At 39.4% G+C, this 20,720-nt stretch overlaps 1 protein-coding gene across 9 annotated transcripts in view; it reads right to left on the reverse strand.

The window, feature by feature from the left end:
* Positions 1 to 20,720, reverse strand: part of ASAP1 (ArfGAP with SH3 domain, ankyrin repeat and PH domain 1) — a 200,101-nt gene that overhangs the window by 45,935 nt on the left and 133,446 nt on the right. For 6 of the 9 annotated variants that reach the window (XM_029062436.2, XM_029062439.2, XM_029062434.2 and 3 more), the window contains 9 exons: positions 16,610 to 16,684; positions 16,138 to 16,187; positions 15,159 to 15,288; positions 13,726 to 13,811; positions 9,685 to 9,760; positions 8,562 to 8,648; positions 5,666 to 5,674; positions 4,816 to 4,916; positions 3,031 to 3,100 (listed from right to left, as the gene is read on the reverse strand). In XM_029062436.2, the coding sequence (XP_028918269.1) occupies positions 3,031 to 3,100; positions 4,816 to 4,916; positions 5,666 to 5,674; positions 8,562 to 8,648; positions 9,685 to 9,760; positions 13,726 to 13,811; positions 15,159 to 15,288; positions 16,138 to 16,187; positions 16,610 to 16,684 (684 nt within the window). The remainder of the gene's footprint in view (positions 1 to 3,030; positions 3,101 to 4,815; positions 4,917 to 5,665; positions 5,675 to 8,561; positions 8,649 to 9,684; positions 9,761 to 13,725; positions 13,812 to 15,158; positions 15,289 to 16,137; positions 16,188 to 16,609; positions 16,685 to 20,720) is intronic. The other 3 variants (XM_029062440.2, XM_029062435.2, XM_029062433.2) reach the window with 1 other exon arrangement.

A 20,720-nucleotide genomic window follows, 5' to 3' on the forward strand; every position in this document is an offset into this window, starting at 1 on the left:
AACACTGATTCCGGGCCTTCATAACTGTTTATAGAGGACAACTCTTTGAAGAGAAATTACATGAGGACAATCTGTTAGACTGTAAACTACTTAAGGGCAGGAGCCTTGTGTTTTACCACTAGTGCACTATCACAAGCTGTTAGTTCTCTGAACAAAATAGGTGCTCAATAAATACTACTGATTAACAATAAATTAAAAGGGGGAGAGAATTTGTAAATATCAACAGACCTTGTGTAAAGCCCAATTTCTAAGAATACAGAGATTTTTATTTTTTAGAAAACACAAAACATTGGAATCATGACCCTCACAAGTCTGCCACCCTAATTCTTTTCCTGGTGCTTGGTAATCACAGGAGAGCTTATGAAGCCAGAGCAAGTTATTGGCCTCTACTGGGAGAGCTGTCCTTTACTGAGCAGTGAGGTGATTACATTTGATTTGGAGAAGAGCAAAAGATGCATTTCCTCCTGCTAGTAAGGTGTCTTATCCTGTTAGGCATGCAGATGAACATGCATAGGTTAGCAGTGAAGCAACTGTATGGACAAACAAGAAAAATAATTAAAAAAATCAAAAATCCCTTTTTTTTTTGGTTATGTGATATCACAAGGGGCAAAGGGTTGAGGGTGATGGGATGGGAAGGCGTGACAGAGCGAGAAGGTGAGTGTGTGTGGTTTGAGTGTAAAGAATAAGTGTGTGTTCCTGTCTCAGCCTGGGTTCAACTTGGAACAAGATCTGGCTCCCTGTCAGTTTGGTAAACAGGACAGGAATGGAAACTGTACGAACTTGGCTGCTGCCCTTAGGGCTGTTGGGAGAGGTAGGTCTTAGCCACTGAGGGGAGAGCTGTGCTTGCATGGCATTATCACGTAAGTGTGGCGGTGATCCAACATTTTCACCACAATTCCCTCCCCCGCCTAGTCAAGATCCCTGAACATGAAGAAAAGGAGTTGGAGATGCAGGAAATGACTGAATTGGACTGAACCCAACGGGTCTCAGCTTCGTGTGCCGACCACACCTCTCCAGTTAGGGGCCCTTGGGCTGGCCCCAGCATTCCGAGGCCTCAGGTGTCCCAAAATGCAGCCAGCCAGGCTGGGGGGCTGCCAGTTGAGGATGGTCTTATATGTTTCCACAACCAACAGTCTGAGATTGTTGAACACTGCACAGAATATTATGTTGCACTTTCCCAAGTGTTTAGTACAGTGCTCTGCAAACAACACTCAATAAATATGACTGACTGACTTCAATTCCTACAAGGATGACCCCCAAACTCCAGGGAGCTCCAGCATTCTGAGGTCTCAGGTGCCCCCCAGATGCAGCCAGTCAGGCTGGGGGCTGCCAGCTGAGGATGGTCTTATAAGTTTCCACAGGCAACTGTCTGAGATTGTTGAACACTGCACAGAATATTATGTTGCACTTTCCCAAGTGCTTAGTGCAGTGCTCTGCAAACAGCATTCAATAAATATGACTGACTGACTTCAATTCCTACAAGGATGAAGGATGACCCCTAAACTCCAGGGGGCTGTTCTTAGCTGATGATGATGTTGGTATTTGTTAAGCGCTTACTATGTGCCGAGCACTGTTCTAAGCGCTGGGGTAGACACGGGGGAATCAGGTTGTCCCACTTGGGGCTCACAGTCTTAATCCCCATTTTACAGATGAGGTAACTGAGGCACCGAGAAGTTAAGTGACTTGCCCAAAGTCACACAGCTGACAAGTGGCCGAGCCTGGATTCGAACCCATGACCTCTGACTCCAAAGCCCGTGCTCTTTCCACTGAGCCACACTGCTTCTCTGAGGTAGATATAAGATCAGCTAACACTCTAATGTGCCAGCAGACATGACAGACTATGTGCCTGGATGGGACAGGACTATTTCTGACTGATTATCTTGCAACTGTTCCACTGATTAATAGAAGAACTGGCAGAAACAAATGATTAATAGAAACCCTAAGATATTCCCAAGTAAAAACTATAACAATTAACATATGATCAGAACCTATGGATAAATGCACTTGGAGCAGGACATTTAAAGAGTCTACAATGAAAATTTAACCTATGGTGTAGATATGGTACATCTGTTTTGCTTTTTGCCACTCTAAGCTGAAGCTTTTCATAAAGTTACCTGATGTTAATCTAATTATACTTAGGTAGATCTCATTATTTAGTAATTTGGGTTTTTTTGTCATTTTAAATTCATTAAAAGCATATCTGTTGTTCTTCTGCATATTTCTTCCTAGAGCAGTGAAAACTACTGGAGGTGAAAACTTGGTATTCACAGCTGCCACAATGCAAATTTTGTAAAATCCCTTGAGGCCTCAGAAGTTTCAAAAATCCCTTGATTCAAAATTGTTTCTTCATTTGTGTTTTTCATAAATTAAGATTTCCACAGAAATTTCTGGGATTTTTTTAAACTATTTACTTTACTCTTGTAGAGTTTTCCTGTTTCTACTCTGCCTTCACCTCAAGAGAAACTGAAATGATTTTCTTAAGCAAAGGAATCACTTGAAATAGAGAAGCAGTATGACCTGCTGGAAAGAGCATGGGTCCAAGATTCCGGAGATCAGGGTTCTTGTCTCAGCTCTGCAATTGACCAAATCACTTAAATGCTCTGTGCCTTATATTTCCAAGCTGTAAAATGAGGATACCTACCCCTTAGGCTCAGAGCCCCATGTGGTACAGGAACTGTGCTTGGCCTGATTAATTTGCACCTACCCCAGGGCTAAGCACAGTGCTTGGAACAGAGTAAGCAATTAATAAATTCCATCATCATTACTGAACCTTGCTTGAAATTCAGAAGACCCTGGGGTGGGACAATAATGGAAAATACTACGTCAAAAAGCAAAAGTTGATCAGATCTGGTTCATATTGCTGAAGAGTCCAGGAGAGAGAAAATCACTATACCAGCTGCAAAATATCCAGATGTTTAGGCTAACATTCTGCCATTACAACATGTGCCAAGACATCACACTAAGTACATAATGCCCAGTTGATCTGTCTCACTGCCTCATTCACACCAAAAATGCTGAGCAATCACTTACCGTTGCATGGGATATGGTCAGAATTCCATTTTTGACTGTGCATTTTCTTCGTTGCCACACTTTTCGGAGCCTAAGAATGAGGCAAACATGGTAATAAAGTATTAATCATGGGAAGAATGAAAATATATCTTGCTCTGAATTTTTTTAAAGGTGCCACATGCAGTGGTTTTAAAAATGATCCTTCTGAACCATCCTAACAAATTCGAATCCTCTTAAAGATCACCAAGAAAATACTTGACTTAATTAATTAAATTACATGATTAAACTAAATAATTATATAATTAATTTTAAAATTCCTGCATTTTTTACATAACAAAAAGCAGGAAAGGAATTTGCAACAGGTTATTTGGCCAGTGAAAATAGAGTTGGGACATGAAACCTCTCCATATCCCCACCTGGGATTATTACAGATTGCATTCACTTGGTCAGTAGACACTATTGATTCATTGGCCCATGTTTCACAGATTTCATGGTGTTATAAAATTGAATTACCAGTGGATGGAAGCTTCTGCTTGTGGTTGCCATGGAGACAGTCATTAGAGAACTAAGTTATTTTTCAAATTGCCTAAAATCTTAATTTTTAAAAAAATTAAAAAATTGAGGGAACATTCCCTTAAAAGCATAGTGACAAGATATCATCACAGTATAAGCCTTCAAATAAACCTTCAACCATGACACAGTAAGAGCAGAGAGAAGCGCGTGGCCTAGTGGGAATCAGAGGACCTGTATTCAAAATCTGACTTTTCCTCCTGCCTTCTGTGTGACCCTGGGCAAATCACTTCAGCGCTCTGCCTTAGTTTCTTCATCTGTATGATGGGGATGAAATACCTGTTATCGCTCCCTCTTAATTAGGGGACCCTGTGAGACAGGGACTATTTGTGATCCATTTATACTGTATCAGTCCCGGAATTTAGTACATGCTTTGCATGTAATAAGTGTTTAATAATAAGTGTTTAACAAATACCACTGTTATTAGAATGATACCAAGAATCCTGGGAGAGTCCTCTCCCTGCAAACAATAAGCACTCAATAATAACTCTGATTGACTGACTTAGCCCAGACTTTTCCCCAACCCCCTCCAGTATATTATCTTTTCAGATATGAAGAGAAGACCTTCTTCACTTAGCCCAAACCTACCTATAACTGCAGAGGGTTGCCATATAATCCATTCTTGTGCTCAACATACACAACTGTCTATATGTTAGGGAGAAGTGAAAAACCACATGTGGGCAATCCTATGCGTATATATCTGCCCTCTGCGTTTGACATTAAGGCCACTGAGGGTGAAATTTTATTAGCGTATGGGTGCAGCTGACAAGACCAAGGCACAACTGAAAATTCCTTTGGCACCAAGTGTACGCAAACACCACTCACCCTTTGCTGCACTTTGTGTTTGTTGCCACTGTGCCTGATCCTGCTTTCTTTTCTTCCTCTGGGTGTCATGACCTTTTGGAAGTCTCCTCTGTCAATTACTCCATTTCTGAATGCTGCACAGTGGGCTTCTAGCGCTGTCTCCCTGCTGTCCACAACTATGTGAGAAGGTTTGGATTTATGATTCACTGCGCCTCTGGGGCATTTATTCTGTCCATCTGGACCCTGATAACCTTATTTCAGCTCACCACAGTGCAATTTAGAGGGAATTCTGACATCGCCCATTCTCCTCAAATGCCCTGTCCATAGATATGCTGAAATGAGCGATGATTTAGCTTTATGCTAAATAAAGGGCGTGCTCTTACTTTTATGAGCCTTTCACACCACAGGCTATCAGATTCTGAACATACATACCCATCGCTTTTCTTTAAAAGATACCCCTTCTTCTCACTTCCATACTCCTTGTTGCCCTGAAGTTGGTGCATGCTGTAACCTCCTTGCCTGCTCTGGGAATCCTATGAAAGAGGAAATCATGAATAAAAAATATTCAAATACACACAGACTCAGTGACTCAAAGAGCCTACAGTCCAAAGTACAGTTACATGAATAAGAATACAAAAAGACCACACAAGCTTACTAGGTACTTTAAATTACTTCTGCTCACATAGGAGATTGGAGCACAAGTTCCCTCAATGGTATGGTAGTTCAGGGCAACATTCGGGGTTGGAGAAAATTTGGAGAGCTATAAAATTATTTGGGAGTTTTAGGTTTTCTTTTTTTTTTTAAAACTCCTTTCATGGTCCCCATTTTACTAATTTGGTTAGAGATCTATGGGTACATGTAACAGAAATAATTAGATCCGAAGTGGATGAAATCATAATAAGAAAACAAACGTTAAATAACCGTAACTTCCCCCAAAAGGATACAGAGCAAAGAACAAATTCTAGGAGTTCACAATGGAAGGTGAACAGTTTACTACTGCACTTGATTTTATGGGCAAGTTGTAGACATGAATGGAAACATTATCCAAGGATGTCCCAATAAAACTGGTTAACATTTTCCTTGTACTATTTATGAATATACAAACTAACAGGAACATGTAGTCCCAAGTCCCAACATTTTCAGTGTATCTTTGACTAAAAGGAAGCATCTATAATACAAACGTGAAATCAAAAAGTATTGCAGAAAAAGAAACTTCCAATCAGGAAACAAAGCAAAAAAGGCAGGACATATACAAAGAAAGGCTCATTAAGTAAGAACTTACTCTCCTAGACTTCAATCAGGAAAGGCAAAGGCAAAAGCAAAAGAGGAAAGAAAAAGCAAAGAATTTGTAAAGATAATTTCTGAAAACACTGAAGTCCCCACAGTTTTATGCAATTTTATAAAGCTACTGGACAGTCCTGTAATGAACAGAACTAAAGTCACAGAAGAAACATAATTCTAAACGTGAGTTGTAAAGGCCCATTTCCTGAAAGAAAACAACACTGCATGAAAATAGAATGTCTGGACTTCTTTTTCCTACACAGAATCAAACAAAGCAATGCTTAATTGAGGAATATTATGGCAAATAGTGGAAAAGGTAAGATAATTAATGAATCTTTTTAATATTTTTGTGCAACAAAATCAAAATTTTAGAACTGTAATAGATACTGTTTCCTTCACACAGGCAATGTTTATGCATAGAAAAAACACTGACAGGAATATCTAAGTCAGAAAAGAAGGGGAATAAGTGCACACAACAATGGGCTCATCAAGGGACAATGCTAGACAGATGAAATCAAAACATTTTCTCTCAATTCAGTAAATTAATCTCCACTTTAATGAGTACTAGTGATTAAGGTCTTGGGGAAAACCAGCTGACTCCTAAAAAGACTTTCATAAATCACCCCTTGGACATTAGCATCTATTCAAATAGATTCCCTTCAGTCAGAAAATCATCTTTCCTTTCATTATATTAAATAATTCATTCCTTCATCACTACCCAAAGAGTTAAAAAAACTACCTTTACATCAAAAACATCAGTTTTCTGCTCTCTTCCTTCCCAAAGAATTCTTTATTGAATTTGAATTTTATTGACTATTGAATCCCATTAACTGCTTGATTGACTAATTCCTACAATGAGTGTCTTCATTTCTTTTCCAATCCTGCTTGCTACCCTGTCACACTAGTGGGTGATATGTGTTCACAAACATCTACAATTCTTTTTTATTTAAATAAAAAGTCAGAGCTCTGACTGTAAAAGTTGAGTCAGTAGCCCCCTAGTGAGCTTCATCACCCTCACCCCCCGCAAAGAAAGCAGGTGGGCATTTTATTGTTACTCCTTAATCTTAAAGTTGAAAAATTAATAGGCTTTGTTTTCAGGTTAGATCTTACTGCTATCTAATTTTGCATCTAAATTAGGTACTTGCCAAAACACTGCTGTTTGTTCCTGCACTGTAATTTCACTAAGGCAGATATACTTCAGCCTGAACATGATTTAGACTTTAACAGTTTTTTTAAATTCAGGACCAAGTCAAGTCCTAGCAGGAAAATGAGTCGCTTCCAAGGTGGATCACACTGACCAGGCCACCAAAGTTCTGTGCAGAAGATTCAGCAGAACACAAATAGTACAACTCTGGCCTGAAGGTGAGGTCAGAGTTACTATCTTATTTGTCCCCATCCATCATTCAGTGTAGCACGGCTAACTCTAAGTGGCAGGCCACGATAGCTACCTTAACCATGGATCAAACACTCACAGCTGTAAATGCATTTGATCCATAAAATGCCTCAACTTTGAAGTCCAGTGATTTGATTTATGGCTTCTATTTTTATGAGCTTTTAAAAAGTATTTAATTCCACATAAATGCTCAAATCCCTCAGGTCTGTGTGAAACTCTGCTTTCTAATAAGAAGGGATTAAGCAACAGGCAGAATTGAAGATGCTAATCATAAGGTGGGTTGCCAAAGAGTGTGACTGTCTCACTGTTGCTCTAAATTTTCTTTAGGGCCACTGTCGGGTCCAGGATACTGGGTTGGATGAACCGCTAATTGTACCCAGTTCTAGTAGTAGTGAAAGAGTAACTGTTATAGGGTAAGCTCTTTGGTGGGCAAGAAATGTGTCACTTCATTACTCTATACCTTGTAAGGGCCTAGTACAGTGAACTGCACCAAATGGATACTCAATAATCGCCACTATTATAAACAGTGGTAGAAACAGTATTTGTTGAATGCCCACTGTGGGCAAAAGAAAAGTTCAACACAAAGAAATGACATGGTCCCAGCCCACTAGGAGCTTACTCTCTACATAGTAATCCTATGTTCTCAAGGAAAACAGATAATCTCTATTAAAAACAGGATCAAAGAAGCTATTGCTTCAAAACTACTAACTCCAAACATCTCCGTTTTTTTAGATTTTTATAAGAAGTTGCCCATGGTTAGTTTAGGAAAGGGCCATTTCTCACAAAGATCTAACAAGGATTCAGCAGGTACTGAATGAGCATTCACAGGCTGAACGGCCCCACTGCAGAGCACTGAAGACTTGGGTGAAATTTTAGAATTTAGAGCTGATCCCCACTCCCAGAGTTTACCATCCATAAAAAGAGATGACTGAGATATAGTTCAACCAGTGATCACATGTCCATAGAGAGCAAATCACTGAAAAAATGACTTGGGGGCAGCACTGCGGAGAGTTGGAGAGAACCTTGCCAATAAACCTTCCTAACCCTCATTCTAAATTGAGCATTCACTCTGGCCTGGGAAGCATCTTTACAACTGATTGGGGAGTCAACAGAAGTGATGAGGGTGAGAGAGAGGGAGAAGGAGGTAGGACCAAATAACAAAAGAGGGTGTCACTTAGACCAAACTCCATCATGTGTATTGTATTCACCCAAGCACTTAGTACAGTGCTCTGCACACAGTAAGTTCTCAACAAATACTATTGATGATGGTGGTGTGGTCCCTTGGCTACACTGATAAGGACCTATGTCTCTAGGCCTTTGGCTGTTTTAACGGGCCCAGCACACTCCCAAATCATGGCCTACGCCTACATGTGACTTTCCATTTCTGCTGCAAATAAAACAAGGCTCAAAGGCATGCACAAGTCAAATAAAGATTTGTAAACAAAGACCTCATTCAACCTCACTTATACCATCAGCCCCAATCAGAAATACTTCAATTACTTACTTCTTTCTGATCAAGTTGTAGAGAGGATTTTATCAAATCTCGGAGTGCAGTCAGCTGTTTCTTTTCTTCATCCTGTGTTTGCTTTATCTATAAATGGAGAAACCACAACTCTCTTGAACATTCTTTATAATTTTCACACACCTGGAATTCACCAAAAGGTTACTCATAAAACAATCTAACTATAGGGAACAAATTCCTCTAAGCAACATGCTATTTTTAATAGGGCGACTTCTTCAACAATTCAGCCTGAGAGTGTGGAGTAGCAGTTTGGGCAAAGTGGTTGTTCCGTGCTTTCTCATTCTTGATTGCTAATTATAACCAGTCCCCCAATGGACCCAATTAGCTTCTGAGGTTCCTTAGGGGAGACTCAGAAATAACACTGACAGCTTCAACTTGATGAAACTAATGCATTACAAATGAAAGGTTACTGGAACCATCATAAGATCCTCAAGGGCAGGGATCATGGATACAAACTCGGTTGTACTCACCCCCAAGGGTTTAGAGCTATGCTCAGTAAACACTATCAATTTAGGAGAAATGGAAAGTTTGCCCTGCATGCCCCTCTTAAATATTTACAATCTAGTCTTCAATTACAAATATAATCAATTAATGAGGAACTACTATAAATCTATTCCCTGAATAACAGCAATACAATCAGGGTTTGATGAGATGTGCTCCAACCCATGATAGGTAGATTTTGAAAATTACATATGGCCAAGTAATTTATGGGGAAAATATGAAACACAGATATCAAGAAAGCCTACTTTATAAAATTAGCAAATAAAGAATATCCCTTTAGAGAAGTCGAACTGCCCACAGAGTTGACAAAAGAGCACTTAAAATGTATTATAGCTGAACCATAAAAATCAATCAGTCTTGACTAGACCACTAGGCCCAAAACAAAATTGGGATATCTAAAATCTGCTCTTCTCTAATTGAGTTAAATGGGGAGTTTACTCTCCCTTAGGCTGGTATTGACAAACTCCTGAACTGTGAAGTTTCCATTTATTTTATAGGGCACCCTGGCACTGACTCCAATTCACTAATCGGGTTTAGTCACATAAGCCAGGGGAAAAAACATTTTAAAATTTCCAGTACTGATCGCATTTCATAAACAACTTACATTATATAAATCGGCAGCCAGTTTTTCAATATATTGTTTAAGTTTATCAGCTGTTTTCAAGCCATCTTGGAAGAAGCTATAATGGAAAACACCAGTGATTTATCAGCAACGTAAAATTCTGAACAGAACTGGTCTTGGGACAGAAACAAAAATTAACATTTTCAACCAAAATATCACTTTTGACTCATGGATGGACAAAATGTGCATATTTCCAGAGGAAAAAAGTGTTTGTTCCACAGTTTCCACATTCCTCTTCAAATTAACTCCTTAAAGTGGTTTGGTTTTAGATCTCCGGACTGATACAGATTTGATTTTGACATGTCAATGGAACCATATGGTAGACCACTGGATGAAAGTCATGATTCAGTCATTGAATAACTTCAAGAGCATGTTGGTTGCAACATACTCTGAAAACATTCACAACTTAACCCCTTCCTCACTCTTTTCCTGGACATGAAAAAGAATTTAACCTGAAGATTCAAAAAAATAAAACTACAGGGGTACTGTCCTAATATACAAATTTGTGCAATGTTCCATATTTTTTTAAAACATCATCATTCTCTCTATCTCATAAACCCCCAATCTTGGCACTAACCTCGACTTTTATCTCTCCTTCAACTCACATATTTGTCAGATACCAAATCCTGTTGCTTTTATCTCCACAACATCTCTCAAATCTACCTGTTCCTCGCCATCCAAACTGCTAGCACGCTGGCCCAAGCACCTGTCATATATTAACTCAACTACTACATTAGTTTCCTCTCTCATCTCCCTGCCTTCAACTTCTCCTCTCTCCAGTCCATACTTTACTCTGTTCCCAGATCATTTTTCTAAAAAAATCATTCTATGTACATCTCCCGACTCTTCAAAAGCCTCTAAGGGTTGCCCAGACATCTTTGCATCAAACAAAAACTCCTCCTTTGTTTTAAGGCACCCCATCAGCTTTCTCTTTCCTATCTATCCTGGGTCTTCTCCTACCACGACCCAGCCTGCACACTCCACAACCCAGCCTGCACACTTCGCTCCTTTATCACCAATTTACTGTGCTTCAAACACATCTCTCTCACTGACTATCCCCTGTTCACTCCCTCCCTCCTGCTTTTTTTATGGTACTACAAATTTGTTAGGGTCTTATTCTGTGCTAGGCAGGCTGGGCACAGTCCATGTCCTACATGGGGCTCACAGTTTTAAATGCCCATTTTACAGATGAAGGAACTGAAGCACAGAGAAGTTAGGTAACTTGCCCAAGGTCACACAGCAGACAAGTGGTGGATCCAAATTAGAACCCAGGTCCTTCTGGCTCGCAGGCCCATGCTCTAGCCACTAGGCCATGCTGCTTCTCACCACTCCCTCTTGGAACTCCCTCCCCATTCACATCACTAGATCACCACTCTCCCATCTTCAAAGTCTTAATAAAAGTGTATCTCCACCGGGGAGCCTTTTTTGACTAACCCCTCATCTACCCATCCTATTCTCCCTCCCTCCTGCACCATCTATGCAATTAAGTCTGTGTCCCCTAAGCACTCTGAATCACCCCACCTATAGAGCACCTATGTATTTGTTTGCTTGGCCCCATTACACTGTAAAGTCCTTAAGCGCAATGATCATGTCTAACTACTCTACTGTACTCTCCCAAGTGCTTAGTACAAGTGCACATGGTGAATGTCACTGATTGATTGATTAAAAGGGAATGCCCAAAATGATAAAAGAAGGGGACCAGATAGGGATTTACAGACTTTATTAACTGTGGTTTATTATATGGAATTAAAGATAAACTGTTAAATTCTTGGAAAGGAAGAGGGAAAATACTGCCTTACACTGCTATCAAATGAAGAGCAGTAAAAAAGATACATGGTCGAATGCTTTTTTGAAATTTTAGCATACATGCTGAATTACACTATACACCACAATGAAAAATCATCCTTTGGTGTGGAAGGAAGAATGGGAGTCTACTGTAACACATTCTTCCAATTCTGAATTTATCTGATTCTACGAGAATGAGAAATGATTGGGAAAAAGCACACAGATGAAATGAGGATTACATGGACACAATTATGAAACAGTAATATCACTAAAACCAATATAAGTTTCATAGGCTATATATCATATTATTACTATCATATTAATTGTCTTAATAATCATGGGGTAACACAATATTTTCTCAGCACACATGAAACTTTTTCTGTGAAATAACCTCATGTTTCTCTCTGGTTCCATGAACTGTAAATGAAAATTTCAACTATAACTTTCAGAACTTCTTGGGAGTGGCATAAGCATACAAATTTCAAGCAATAAGGTTCTTTTATGGCTAGGCGTTTACAAACAAGCCCTCCTTGCTTCATTGTTTTACAAGTAATTTGAAAATACTTTAATGGTCTATAATTCTTTTTGTTTGCTTTATTTCCATACTTTGCACAGTGTAAGCACTAAAATACCACTGATTGATTGATTACACCAATATGTAAATGTATAAATGTTTTAAATCAATGGACTGAGTTGAGAAGAAATATGCTAAAGACTACGCAGCACGGTTTGTATGTTTCTAAAATGAGCATAAATTTCAACTAGGCAGAAAGACCTAGTGAAAGAAGCATGACATTTAGAATCAGGAGAATAAGATTTTATTCCCAGCTCTGTCACTTGCCTATTGCATTACCTTGGGTAAGTCACTTAATCACTTAACACTCCTGGTCCTCGGTTTTTGCTTCTTTCCTGGTCCTTAGTTTCCTCTTTCATGAAAAGGGATGATTCCTGCTCTCCTCCCTCGTACACTGTTAATCTTGGGATAGGGTCTATGTCAGATCTAATTATTCTCTATCTGCTGCAGTGCTTGGCACAGCGTAAGTACTTAAATGCCATAAATAAGTAAATACAAATTACTAAATGTCCCATAGGTAAAAGAATTTGATCTCGGAAACTTTTCAGGCCACTCAATCAGAAATCACTTTCACAGTTACACGGATAAGAGTTAATGTTCCTTCATGAAGCCACTCTGACTTGTAACCAGACATATAATTCTGGGAACTCTTTGAATCAGAAGAGAAGACAACTACTTTCTTTTTCTCATTGTCATGGGTTGGAGTTATATGTTTTGGATGATTTGTGGGGTAGAGATTTAAATCTCCATGGAACTACACTTTGGGAGTCCTGGATGGTATTACTTTTAACATGTAAAAAAAAAAATCTCCCCAAGTAAACAAGTTCAGCTCAATTTGAAAATCTAATTCAAAAGCTCATCATTTTCCCTAAATTGGATATTGATTCCCTCTCAACCTATGTAACCTCAGCTCAGATCTTCACCAACATGCTTCACCAAATGCCAGCTAATATAGAATGACTGCACCCACGAGGTAGAAACTGAATACACAGTGGTTAGGGTAATTACTTATTACCTTCTTTTATTCATATAGCACTAAAGGCCCTCATTCTAATAATGATGACTGGAAATTGCTGTAGGATGATCAAGTATTGGTCTTAGCTTTTAGACCTGTGAGCAACATATGTTCTAATTACTATGAAAAGTTTAGAAGACTACTAACTTCAGCAGCCAGATTTTTGTTATCAACAAAGTAGATCACACCTTCTTTGATTCTGGGGTCTTGGAAGTTATGGGTGGGAGGCGGGGAGGGACTATAGCGTAAGAAGAGAAGTAGAAAGTTGTCTGTCCAAACATCTTTGAAAGCATAAGATTTTCCTCCCCTTTTGCCTTGGGGACCCTCTCACCATTTCCAATTATACAGCAACAGTAGTGAATCCCAATAAATAAGGTATATGCGTGGGGGGGGGGGGAAATCCCTCTAGACTGTAAGCCTCCTTGTGAGCAAAGAATGTCTACTAACCCTGTTGTATTGTACTCTCCCAATCACTTAGTAAAGTGCTTCGCACAGAGTAAACGCTCAATAAATAGCATTGGCTGATTTATTCCAATATATCATTTTACTACAGCTATATATCTCCCAAGGCAAAAAAAAGAAAAAGCAAAAATCAAAGGAAAGTTCATTTGGACTATAGCAAAGCTACGACTCCAAGCATTAGACTTACTTGCACTGTGCGTGATAATACTTAATAAGATTCTGTAGCAGATCCACACCCTTTTTGGTCTTGATTTCATTAACTTTAATGAGATACTGTGGAAAGAAAACAGAACTTGCTGTGGATAATTACATACTTGATTTTTCAATCTCGCTCAAGTGGTAGAGCACTAACTTCTAATCTGCACAAGAAACGTGCCGAGGATCACATTTGAGTCTGACTATAGGAGTGTGTACGGAACACTGGACTGGCACAATATGGGTTCAAACTGCAGTACGCTACAACTTTGTCCAGATTGATCTGGACTAGGCACCATTTGGATTAAATAAAATCAGGGTGGTCCAGAGAGGCTAATTTAAATGGATTGGAATACAGAGGAAAAGGATTTTCTCAACACACAGCCAAGGTCACCTGCTTTTGGTGAGCAGGAGGTGATTTCTAACCCTTAACCACTCGAGAAACAACCTAAAATACGCAGTTTGGATAGCCACGGAGGCAGCCTGGCCTAGTGGAAAAAGCAAGGGACTAGACATCAGGAGACGTAGGTTCTAATTCTCAGCTCTGCCGCTGGCCTGCTGTGATCTTGGGAAAGCCACTGAACCTCTTTGTGCCTTAGTTCCCTCATCTGTAAAATAGGAATAAGATACTGGTTCTCCCTCCCTCTTCGACTATGAACCCTACATGGTACAGAGGTTGTGCCTAAACTGATTATTTTGCATTTACTCTATCACTTAACTCATAGTGTTTACTAAATACCATGACTTTGACAATGACAATTATTATAAATTTAATGTGCAGTTCATTGGGGACCAGGTGACTGAAATTGAACTGTAAATGGATAGTGCTCTTTAGATTTCTAAATTTAGAGGAATGAAGTATAGAAAATGGTCCAGAACAATAAGATATCCATGGTTTTCAAATGTTCATAATATTTTTAAAAATATTCAGGTGTTTCTTAACGCCTAAGACTGAAACACTAATTTCAGTGAAAGAAACGACAACCCACTGAAAGTGCTTTAGCAATACACAAAATCCGAGTTACAAAAAACAGCAGAGTTTTTTCGGTCATCATGTAGAAAATTAACAGGCCACTGAGTCTCACCCAATGCTCTGTTTTATTTTTAATTACAAAGGTATCCTGAAACACCGTTCACAGTTTTTAGGTGGACGTTATTTAGTATATCTTTTTAACCTTTTACTGTGAATAATCATTCCATAATGTTTCTTTTTTGGTCTGCAATCCCCCAGAAGACTCAGAGAATGCAGACTCAAATAGCTGATGCCAGGAGAGAAAACAGGAGATTAGACTCTCTTACATCGTTTCTTGTCACGATAAATGAAAACATGCTGAAATCTTACTCTGATAATGGGCAGACGGCACTAATAGAACATCTTGGAGAAAAAGGTTAGTCAAATGATTTTTAAAAATCTCCAGTTCTTACTTCACACATCTGAAGCTGAAACAATCTCCTTTCTTTCTCCATCTCCTCCGCTATCTCAGCCCCAGTGATCTCCGTGCGGATCATCCCATGTTGTTTGGCGTGTTCTCTCTTTTCCTTTTCAATTTTTGTGCTACAATTATACACAAACAATAGACACAATGAGTTTTTACAATATTGATGCCCTGTTTAAAAACAAGGCACACACACACAAACACACATACATACACATTATTATATACGTACCCATAATTATATTATTTATAATATATATTATTGATTATATTATATATTAATTATATAATAATAATAACAATAATAACAACTTCTGGGAACAGTGTGGCTTAGTGGATAGAGCATGGGCCTGGGAGTCAGAAGGACCTGGGTTCTAATACCGGCTCTGCCACTTGTCTGCTATGTGACTTTAAGCAAGTCACTTCACTTCTATGTGCCTCAGGTACCTCATCTGTAAAATGGGGATTAAGACTGTAAGCCCCCTGTGGGACATGGACTGTGTCCAACTTGATTATCTTGTATCTAACTCCAGCGCTTACAACAGTGCCTGGCACATAGTAAGTGCTTAACAAATACTATTAAAAAAAAAAAAACCTGATTCCCCCAAAAAACCTTCTATACAGCAACTAAAATGGCCCAAGGGAAGCTATATTAATGCCAAGTCAGTGTATTGCAGTGGATTTCTTGACTATCACAATGTCTCAGAAAAAGGAACAGATTAACCCAACCCATATAATGTTTTAAGAGAAAAGGGGCCCCTATCCATCTCAATGTTTACTGTGGAAATTCAATGTAGAATTCAATATAAATTCATTAGTACTTTCCCAGTTTTTCAAGTTGGCATACAGACCTACAGAGAAACACACTCTGAACAGAAACTAAAAAATATTCCGGAAAAAAGACACCTGATTCTAGTGCTGGGTGTTCCATTCTTTTAAGAGAATTATGCTAATGTAAAATTACTTACAATTTTGTTTCATAATCCTTCCAGGCTTTGTCAAAGGGCTTTTTCAGATCCTAGGAATATAGAAAATGTTTTTCATGACATATACCTTTTAGTTTTATTATTCATAATGCTAAAAGGAAACCAGAAATTTTATGGAAATGGAATTTATACTTGGTAAAGAGTTACTTTAAAAAATTCACTTGCAATTTTTTTCTCAAATTATATCTTTCCAAGAATCTTAACTTTTCTGTACCTCAAGTTGCCTCATCTATAAAATGGGGATTTAGACTGTGAGCCCCATGTGGGCCAGGGACTGTGTCCAACCTGATTACCTTTATCTACTCCAGCACATAGTAGTGTCTGGTGTTACGTGAAATTTGAAATAAAAATGGTCACGAATCACTTTCAACTAAATTCCACATAAATTATGCCACTAACATCTCAAAAATTAATCCCTCTGGTAAAAGTTAAAATGTATCTTCCAAATACTTACTCCTTTAACTCCTTTTAAATCTCCCTTTAATAAGGAATCCAAAGTGAAGATCACATTGTGGCTTAAACCTTGGAGCTGAAAAACAAAACAAAGCAATTTCATTTTCATTCTTTAACCTTTTTAGAATTTTAATCAATGCTCAATCAAATGAATTTGAATATCTACAACTTAGAACATTAAGCACTGGGGAGAATACAATGGTTATAAGATTCCATCCTTGGCCTTGGGGAGTTTATAATCTAGTTGGGTCTTGCAACAATCCTCACTGACCCTACCTCAAGTGAATGCAAAATGGTAACCACTTTAGGCTATTCTGTTGATAATGGTTTGCATGAGCTAGACTATGAGCTCCTTGTGGGCAGGGAACATGTCAATCAACTCTGTTGAACTGTCTTCTCCCAAGTGCTTAGTACAGTACTCTGTACATGGTGGTAAGTGCTCAATAAATATCATTTGATGAACTGACTGGTGCCCAAAGCATTTCTCTGATTCCATCTCTGAATCTCCACATGTGGAGACTTCCCATACATAAACATTACAGTGAATTGCAGATAATACCTTGATTTCATACAACACTTTTATTTCCAAATTTCTTTCACATCACGCCACTTATTTCTGTCCTCATAACACCCCTGTGGTGTAGGGGTGTTATCCCCATTTTGCAGATGGGATAACTGAAGCACAAGGAGACGAAGTGACTTGCCAAAATCAGGACTAGAACCAGGTTCTGTGACTCCTAGACTCATCTCATTTCACTGCACCACACTGCCTCTCAAAGGCCCTGTGGAGAGCTAAGCCATTTATTTGTCTGACTCCTGCTCAAACTCTCTCCTTTATTCCGGTCCCCACTTTCCCAGCTCTCTTGGAGTGGCATCCGGCAAATTGTTCTTAGTGGGGTTTTTCTGCATGGGCTTTTCAGGGAGATATGGAAATTCGTAACTTCAGGGATTACATTTTCAAATACTCTGGCATATTGAAATAGCTGAAAACTCCATAAAAAGCCCTTCTCCCAAACTATGGGCCAAGAGAAATATAGCTTCAGGTGACTCATTCATTTATTTGTCAATAATAAAGTCAACAGTTCTTCTCCCTTACACTGAGCGCTCATGAAGGGCAGGAAAATTATCTCCTTCCAACAGTGTAGTCCAATGGAAAGACCTTGGGTATGGAAGTTAGAGGACCTCAATGGACATAGAATGGTCAGAGTGGGTCTCCCATCAGGAGTGATGAATGAATCTCAGTCCTGAGACTTCAATAATGAGAACCTTTGTGGAGAAATTGATTATCTCTAACAGCTTGCACAGTGCCAATTGCATTCTCTCAGCCTTGCCAGTCATGATCCCACTGGGACATCATAATAATAATAATAATTCTGGTATTAGTTAAATGCTTACTGGGTGCCAGGCACTGTACCAGGCGCTGGGTGGATACAAGGAAATCAGGTTGGCCACAGTCCCTGCTCCATGTAGGGGTCCCGGTCTCTATCCCCATTTTACTGATGGGGTAAGTGACTCGCCCAAGGTCACACAGCAGACAAGTGGTGAAGTCAGGATTAGAACCTAGGTCCTTCTGATTCATGAAAACAATCAGTTTAAACCTACACCTCGCATTGAGGCAGCACAAATTATCCTTCTACGTCTGTGCTGGTTGAGCCAAATTTAGAGTCGTAATTCAATTTCAAACTTGAAGATAATAATAATAATAATGTTGGTATTTGTTAAGCGCTTACTATGTGCAGAGCACTGTTCTAAGCGCTGGGAGAGATACAGGGTAATCAGGTTGTCCCACATGAGGCTCACAGTTAAGCCCCATTTTACAGATGAGGTAACTGAGGCACAGAGAAGTTAAGTGACTTGCCCACAGTCACACAGCTGACGAGTGGCAGATCTGGGATTCGAACCCATGACCTCTGGCTCCCAAGCCCCTGCTCTTTCCAGTGAGCCAAGCTGCTTCTCAAAGTTGAGATTCCCAAGCCAAACAGAGGTGCGGGACAGGCTGTCCAATCCTACCAGTGGCTTTTCTGCCTCGTGGAAAACCTCAAATGAACAAAGAAGCAAAGGAACAAAACAAAATCTTCTCAAGTCACAAACATGAATGGGAGATCCTGAAAGGATAGGAAAGCACAGAAGCAAAATCATAGAAGTGCTGTGGGGATTTAGCAACCACAGCTGCCTGCTTGGTTGTATTCAGCAGTCTTTAACTATCATTAGCTAAAGCACTGTATCCACTCTGTTCTGTATGAATTGCAGGTAATGTGGTTTAGGGTCTCGACTAGACTGAATCAGTGTGACAGTTTAGAACAATTTAAAAACATTATAATAAATGAGCTTTTGTTAGAGAATGACTCAGCTATTTATCTCATTCCCTGGGGGAGGGGGAACCACCTCTTGAAACAAACCATTCATATAAATTTGTTGTGGGCCGCGAACGTGCCTACCAACTCTGTTATACTGCACTCTCCCAAGTGCTCAGTACAGTGCTCTGCACACAGTAAGGTGTTCAATAAATATGACTGACTATGATTTACATTGATAATTCTGGTCTAAAAAACAGGGAGCAGTGCCTCTCAAGTCACAAGCCACTTGACTCTCCTGGTGGTCTTTTCAGACTACCAAATGACTACTAATTAGAAAGTAGGTCCACCCAGTCAGTCCGAAACAACCCTAGGTTTTAGTCCCAGCTCTGTCATTGAGCTATTCTGTGACTTTAGTTAGATCACTTCACCTCTTTGTGCCTCCGTTCCTCATCTGCAAAATGGGGTAAAGAAACCTGCCCACCCCACTTCTTACAATCCTATTATCTTGTACTTATCCCAGTGCTTAGCATAGTGCTTTGGTACCTCCTAAGCACTTAATAAATACCATAATTCTATTATAAAATTCACACCCAGATTAGGGAGAGATTCAGTTGCAGCCTCAGACTTTTGCCTGACCCAAATAAGTTATGATGGACTAAACAAAGAGGTTTGAGCCTGGTTACTCTTTGGATATAAACAGAGGCTTGGGAACACTGGGACCTTAAGAAAAGTGTGAACAGAACCATGGAGGTAAAGTGATTTGCCCAAGGTCACACTGTAGGTCAGTAGCAGCGGTCTGAGTAGAACTCAGGTCTCATAATTCCCAGTCCTATGCCCTTTCCACTTGTTTATGCGACCTCCCCACTGCATTTTTTATGCAGCACTAGACTACTGCTGGGCAAAAGTCCTGAATCACCATTTCTAAATTTATTTTTTTAAGTCTTGCAGAGTTCTAGAATAATCGCTTCCATACAGAGCATGAAAATTCTATTATTTTATTTCCACTAAATCTACTTTTAAAATCAAGATTAGTTAATAGTTTCAGAGTTTAATTAAACATCTAGTATGTGCAGAGCACTGTATAAAGTGCTTAGGAGTGTACAATCCAGTTATGAAACCCAATAATAATAATAATCCCGCGATTAGACTGTAAGCCCATCAAAGGGCAGGGACTGTCTCTGTTGCCGACTTGTTCATTCCAAGCGCTTAGTACAGTGCTCTGCACATAGTAAGTGCTCAATAAATACTATTGAATGACATACTATTGAATGAATGAATGAACCCAATCTTTGCTTTCAAGGACCCTACAATTTAGCAATAGAGACAGACACTAAAATCAATAGTATTTACTGAGAGCTTATTATGTGCACGGTACTGTACTGAACATTTGTACTAAGTGCTTGGGAGAGTACAAGAGAATCTTCTTCCGCTAGACTGTTAGCTCTTTGAGGGCACGAAGAGTGTCTACCATTCTATGGTACTATCCCAAGTGCTCAATCCCATGCTATGCACACGATAAATGCTCAATAAATACCATGGAATAATGAATCAATTACAGAAGGAGAAGAGTTGGAAAATGGATATTTGGATAAGTGATTGCTTAAGGAATAGAACATTTACAAAGGTGTGAGGTTGCTGCAAAAGTGCTGGGGTGTAGTTTGTGGGGAAAATAGAGAAATTAATCATGAAGGCCTACTGGAGGAGATGTGATTTCAAGAGGGCTTTGAGGATGGGGAGATCAGGGGTGTATTTTTTCTTCAGGCCCTTTCTATGGGCTAAATGTACTTAGCCCTGGGGTAGGTACAAGATCATCAG

The sequence above is a fragment of the Ornithorhynchus anatinus genome, chromosome 4 (assembly GCF_004115215.2).
Source record: "Ornithorhynchus anatinus isolate Pmale09 chromosome 4, mOrnAna1.pri.v4, whole genome shotgun sequence".
NCBI lineage: Eukaryota > Metazoa > Chordata > Mammalia > Monotremata > Ornithorhynchidae > Ornithorhynchus > Ornithorhynchus anatinus.